The sequence below is a fragment of the Gambusia affinis genome, linkage group LG11, assembly GCF_019740435.1.
Source record: "Gambusia affinis linkage group LG11, SWU_Gaff_1.0, whole genome shotgun sequence".
Lineage (NCBI taxonomy): Eukaryota > Metazoa > Chordata > Actinopteri > Cyprinodontiformes > Poeciliidae > Gambusia > Gambusia affinis.
Window position 1 is genome coordinate 6,403,152 of NC_057878.1, and position 6,830 is coordinate 6,409,981.

Genomic DNA, 6,830 nt, shown 5'->3' on the forward strand with positions numbered 1-6,830 from the left:
TATCACATTACCTTACATGTGACAGGGGGGAATAATACACAAAATTTTCTTCTGTGATATATTTTAAACACTGAAGTAAATTTGATTTGTAATAAAATAAATAAATGCTCGTTTATTATAATCACAAAGAACAAACAAAGATTTACATAGTACACTATAAAAAAAGAACAGTGTTGTGTCACAACTTGTCAAATAATTGTTTATATTATATATACATTATGGTTAACCTTTCCAAATCCAAAATCATCTTGTGTGGAAAAGGCAATGCTGCCATCTAGGGAAAGATGCGTGTATTACAGCAGAACTTTTCGTGACTTCAAAACAGAAGTCACGGAGTATGTTCTCACCTGATCAGGGTTTTTTAATAATTATTTTTTATATTAGCATCTAGGTGGCCTTAATAGCAGTTATGAAGATCTAGAAAAATAGTTGAGCAATTTGCCTTCTGACTATGTGAGCCTGTTTTAACACATGGAATCAGAGCTAAGAGTTTGTTTTTACTTCAGGTTTAATTACTCCATTGCATGTTTTGTTGGATGTATTTTGTGTGTGATATACTTCACACACAAAATACTCCTCTCATTGATCCTGTGCTATTCTAAACATCTTTAACTTACACTGAAAATGTTTAACTTTGTTTACATGTCCTATTTTCTTCTAATTTGAACCCTGCACGTCTTTTTCATCTGAGTCTTCTTTGGTATTCCTTGTCCACCGATTCACCCTCTTCAGATGGGTCATGGTTTTGATTCCTCGGTTCAGTCTCAGCTCCATCACCTTCCCCAGGTCTTTCGTCTCCTTTCTCTATGATTTTCTCTCCATCACTTTCTTTGCCTTCCAGACAGTCCGAGTCCTTCAGATCAAATTTATTCCCCGCCGCCACTCTTTCAGTCTCATCCTTTGTACTTTTAGTGCTCTCACCGTCTCCTTCTTTGGTCACATCATTATCGCCATTATCTCCCTGCTTTCCCCCATTTTCCTCCGCACCCTCCTCCTCTCCCTCTGCTTCCTCCCGCTCCCAGTCAGCTTCTCCTCCCACCCCGTCCTCTCTTCCCGACGCCCCCTCACGTCCTTCCTCATCAGGAGGCAGGTGAATGTGCAGCACAGCGACCCGCAGCTCCAGCTGCTCCACCCTGGCCCTCATCTTCCTGTTGCTCGACTCCAGCTCCACCATGAGCCGGGCCAGCTTGGCCTGCAGGAGTTCCACGTTGCTCTCCAGCCTCTCTATCTTTGTCTCAACCTTCTCAGCCTCCACCTCCTCCTCCTCGGCCCTTTCCTCCAACATCCCCATCTTGATAAGGATCTGCCGGCCTTTCTCCTCCAGGTGACGCTTGGCTGCAGGAAACTCGGACAGCACATTGGTCAGGTCCTCTTTGGAAAGGCTGTACAGGTCGGAGTGGCCGATGCTCTTGATGTTGGCAGTGCGACGGTTTCCCGACTTGTTACCTTGGAGGGGGGCGAATTCGTATTTTCTTAAGGATATAATATAATCTTGAAGTAAACAAGACTTAAATGTTAATATTATTTATTCAGTATCCTCCAGTATTGTTTCTACATTTGAAACCAGATATTTTACACTGAATAAAAACACACAAATATATTTTTTACCTCGCTCTCTGAAGTTAAATCAGACCAAACTTTACTTGTCTTAGCTTAGTTACAAATAACTTTGCTCGAATTCAAAAGTGTGCATACATTTGGTCTTGGGAACAATTTATACGCTTCCTTTTCATGACACCGTGGCACCGCCTACTGGTCGACTTGGGTAAAACTACCTGCCGACCACGTAATTAAAACAGCCTTTTTAGTATATTTGTACTTCTGCAGCTATGTAATTATAAAGTAACATATATCTAATCATGCCGTAGGCTATATGTACTTCCTCTTTATACTTTGGTTTCAAAACACCCATTTGAATGATTCCATGTTTGATTTAGCTTATTTTTATTTTGTTATTTTGTTTTGTCGCACTGTAAAACACAGAAATAAGATTTCTTTGCAAATCCACAAAAAGTTGTAAAAAGTACACAAAAAGTTATTTATGTAAGCATGCAGAGCCTTTATCCTACCTTTGATGTTAAGGATGCTGATTTCTCCAAAGAAATTCCCCGCACTCAGCACCGCAAACTCTGTAACGCCGTCATCTGCTACAACTGCGAGCTTCCCCTCTTTGATGATGTACATCTCGTGGCCCACGTCTCCCTTCCTGCAGACATACTCTCCTGGGCTGAACACCTGCAAGGCAAAAGGCACGGGATACCGAGTATTTAATGCAACAGTGTGCAAGGGAAACAAGTTTCTCGTTGTTGGTGTTGCACAAATGCTGCAAAGACTCAGTTCTCGTTGCTGTCTGATCACTGGTGAACTTCTGTGTGTTACCGCCCCCTGACCTGAGGTGTGAGCTTAAGAACCAGCTCCTCCAGCAGACTTTTCTCACAGCTCTGGAAGATGGTAACTTTAGAAAGAGTCGGGAGGTGGACGCTGACAGCAATCTCTGTCCTCATGTGCACCGGCAGCTGCTGCAGGATTTCGTTCTCCCGCATAATCTTCTTGTTGATGTGAAGATGCTGGTACCAGTTGTCAATGCGCTGTCGGAGCTCCTTGTTAATGTGGTGGCTACGCAGGTATGCTTTCACCTGTAGAAGATAAAGTACAAGTTTATCTTCCACACACCTAGATAAAAAATGTTTTCAGAGAGAATTAGGACAGTTCTGTGAAAAGTGTCAGCTTCATTTCAGATTTCTTCTGATTGAGCATTTTTTTTTTTTTTTTTTTTTGACTTACTAAATATTTTATAAAACGCATTTTAATGTCAGACACCCTGAATAGAATAAAGGGGAAATGTAGTTTTTGAATTATTATTCCTATTCTATTTATAGGAATAATACTCTGGTCCACTCTTTCTTGTAGATTTTTTTTAATTCAGCCACATTGAATGGGTTCCAAGCCTGAAGGTTGTTTCCAGTGCAGGCGATTTCCGGTAAGCTTTCATAACGTCAAACTGGCAAATTACAGAGATCACTGCCAAACATTAGTGATTGGGTAAAATTTAAAACTTCGACAGAGTCCACATTTCCAGGAAGCAATCATTTCCCAGTAGTCAAAGATCTAAAGCCTCTGCTTAGAAAAAGGGCTGGTATTTACAAGGCTTGTTTGCTTAAAATCTTAGAAAATAGAAGTATTTTACAGATTGACAGATTTTCAATAACTCTATTTGACAAAGCAAAACAAAAACAGAGGAACTCTGAAACTCACCAACTCGTGGTCAGGGAAAAAGACATTGTCTCTGTCCCTTAAGCTCATGATGACATTCCCGACATTCCCGACAATCGATGCGAACACCAGCACGGCAATGAGCAAGTCTGCGATCATGAATAAATACTCATCCTCCCTGACCGGCAGAGGGGTGTCTCCTACGGTAGTGAAAATCTGAGCTGAGAACCAGAAGCAGTAAAGGTACTGGCGCCGCATGGAGGCAAACATCGGATCAGTGATGTTGGGGTAGACCCACAGATCGCTTCCGAAGCCGATGTATTTCGACAGAGCGAAGTAAAGACAGGCGTTCCAGTGCATCAGCACAAAGATGTAGATCATGAGCTTTGTGATGCGGAAAGTGTTAGGGTAGGAGGTTCTTGTCTCCATCCGATCCAGGGCCTCGTTGAGCCGCGGGATACGGACAAGCCGGTTGATCCTCACCAAGGGCGTCTCAAGGCCAAAGGCAAAGTAGAGGAAGTCAGTGGGCAGCAGGGAAACTAAGTCCCACATGAAATGTTTGGAGCGCAGGTAGCGCTTCCTGAGGCGAGTCAGGTCTTTGATGAGGATTCCTTGATCCAGGAAGCCTGCAGATGAGTGGGAAAGGAAGGATGAACTCGTCACATTTGCCCAGTTTTTGAAAGATGTCTACCTCGAGCGCGTGGATACAGGTGACGTCACTGTTGCAAATATCGGAGTGTGCTTTTTATGCGAGCCCAAACCACCAAAACTGAACTTTTGGTGGTTTGGCTGTGGAATACACTCCTGATCTAAATTTTAAAACCAGTCGAAAACTGGCAAGGCTTCAGATGTTGCACAGTTAGACCTTAAGAAGGTTCAGAATGCAACAAGAAGGAATGGGAGTGAGACCAAAAAAAAAAAGAAAAGAAAAGAAGGAAAATGAATAATTAATTTATTGCAAACCAACATTACAATGAAATAGGCTGTTCATTAGCTGATCAAATATTAAAAAATTTATTGATAACAATCCACAGACAGTGAATTTAGCAGCAATCAATGTTAACAGTCACTTATTCCATTTTAAATGTGTTTTCTAAAAGTGAGTGGATAATATTTGGGTTTATAATAAGTTGTTAATGTTGTATTGTCACTGAATCTAATCAGGAATCAGGTATTTGGATTAAAGTCTGTTCCCATTACTATTGACTCGACGCTCTAAAGGGAGCTCTGAGAAATAATTGACCTAGAGTAGCCTGTATGTTCATGAAAAGAGAACATTTCTCTTTTGATAAAGGTAAAGAGATACTAACATGTTGTATATGCCAACAAAAGTAAAACTAAATTACATTGTGCTTGATTGCTTGGAGTGCCTTGTTGCATTTAAAGTCCGTTTTTATTGTTTGGCTGCAGAGACCAAGAGTTGAAATCAAATCAGAAAAAAAATTGTATTTACCAGTATGCAGCGTGACAGTCGTGTCAGCAGCGTACATGAGGTCTGACACATAGTCCAGCGTGAGCCACACAGGAAGATAGCTCTGACCAATCGCTGTGAAGCAGGTCCTGATAAAACAGAAACAACAGCACTTTGTCTAATAGGACGTCTGTTCATTTACAAATTATACCGTAGCGAATGCATGATGCTGCCATCATTTACCTTAAAATGATGATTACCCAGTTGTAAACAATTGGCACTATCATCACTTGCAACCAGACATAATAGAACTGTTCTGCAGGATCAATGGCCCACTCGCTCCAGCTGAGAGGAATGTGACGTGGAAGAAAGAAACAGGCAGAAAGTCTTACACGACTCCACATCGATGACTCGAAGTGTACAACTGCAAAAGTAATCCTGCCCTCTGACGTTTTACACATTACAAAGTGAAATATATTCTTTCAGAATTGTATGAGACGGACCAACACAAAGTGATGTTGTCGGAGGAAAAGATTACAACTACTTCAGAGGCAACGTTTTAAATAGTGTGGCTTGCATTTTATATTCGACACCCTTTGATCTAATACGCCTAATTAAAATTTGATGTAACTCTTGGCTTTAAAAAGTCATTTAATCCACTTGGGTGAGAGATTATCTGTGATCATTTCACTCCATAGTCCAAAACAGGAAAGCTGTCAAACTGCCAACACGTGGCTTGCTTACTTCACACAAGTACGTCTTTGCTTCGGTTTCCTGCATACAGTTCCAGTAAAATAGAATAATGTTTGTAGCTGTAACATGACAAAAATATGCAAACATTCAAAAAAACTGAAAAACAAAAATATATAGCAAAGCCAATGATTTCTGAGAGATTTGTAAATTTGAATACATAAAAAAAACATTGCCTAATTTAAATAATGATCCCTCTACAGTGTTGTTGATGTATTTAAAATCTGCCATAGCCACTCAACGGTGTTAACACAGTTTATTTCCGACTGACTAATTGCAGGAGTTTATGCTGTACACAAGAAAATGATATTTATAGAATATTATTTATCATAAAAATGCCTTTCAGAACAGAACATGTTGTGGAAGCATTTCAGAAGTCTTTACTCATTTAAAACAGATGAAACCTGAATATACACTAAAATAATGACAAACCTTAAGTAAGATCCAAATAGTTTTTTTCATGTCAAGTTATATTACCAATTACTCACTTGAAGTTAAGTTTCATGTCCCAAAAGGGCTTCTTTTTCTCTCCATCCTTGCCTCCATCTTTGCCTTCCTCATTCATTTTTTGTCCATGATGCCGCCTGAGCAGCCCACGCCATCGGTTCGTCCTGACACTAACGTTACCTAAATCATCCATTATCGGCACCAGCTTCTTACGACTTTCACTTCAAAGACAGGTGTTCCTACGGTGCTCAGAGGTGGGCGCTTTGCATCGGGCAGAGATGTTTATTTCTGACCTGATAGCAAAACTACCTGTGCAGTGCCGGGCGATGCCCGTCTCTATGGCAGGAAACAACAACAGGTGTCACGGGCACTCAGGGAATTCTTTCCTCCCCATAGAAAACCAAGAGAGTCTCTTTGTCTCTTCTATCTCAGCCAGCACAGACTCTGAGTGACACTGAGTGTCCAAAATATACTGATCAGGAGCTGCCACTAGCAGGTGAAAGTGCATAACACAGATCATTTCTTCATCAAGAAACATTTTGTATGCGTCTAAGAATCGGGAGCTAGAGGAGTCGGTCGTAATCATGCCCGATCCATAGATCGGACAAATCGGTGTGAAAGCGGTTCAATCACCACCGTCGGAGAGTTTCACAAATAAAAATCAGTAATTTATTTATAATTTTTGTGTTTTTATGATGTAAAGCACTTTGAACTGCCTTGTTGCTGAAATGTGCCATACAAAGAAAATTTGATTTATCTTGTCTTCTGCCTTATACTATTCAAAAGAACCCTTTGCAAAAACACTGAGTTCTGCCTTTGCTTCAACATGTTGCCATAACATTGTTTCTACACAGATTATGGAGGTAAGGCATCAGCTTTGTTTGGGTGGAGCTCTGTAATTTTCTTCCCTGGATTGCACAAACCATTTTGATGGCTTTAGAAAAGCAAAGTTGATTTCCACCACCGACATCCTCGTTGGTGATGGACTGAATGTAAACGAGTAAATGTT

At 40.7% G+C, this 6,830-nt stretch overlaps 1 protein-coding gene across 1 annotated transcript; it reads right to left on the bottom strand.

Annotated features, from left to right (window-relative positions):
* Nucleotides 1-682: 682 nt before the first annotated feature.
* Nucleotides 683-4,926, bottom strand: cnga4 (cyclic nucleotide gated channel subunit alpha 4). Its single transcript, XM_044132542.1, has 6 exons — nucleotides 4,868-4,926; nucleotides 4,667-4,773; nucleotides 3,256-3,839; nucleotides 2,391-2,636; nucleotides 2,070-2,235; nucleotides 683-1,446 (listed from the first exon to the last, which is right to left on the bottom strand). The coding sequence occupies exons 1-6, from the start codon at nucleotides 4,909-4,911 to the stop codon at nucleotides 683-685; spliced, it is 1,911 nt and encodes a 636-aa protein (XP_043988477.1). The 5' UTR covers nucleotides 4,912-4,926.
* Between the last annotated feature and the right edge of the window lie 1,904 nt (nucleotides 4,927-6,830).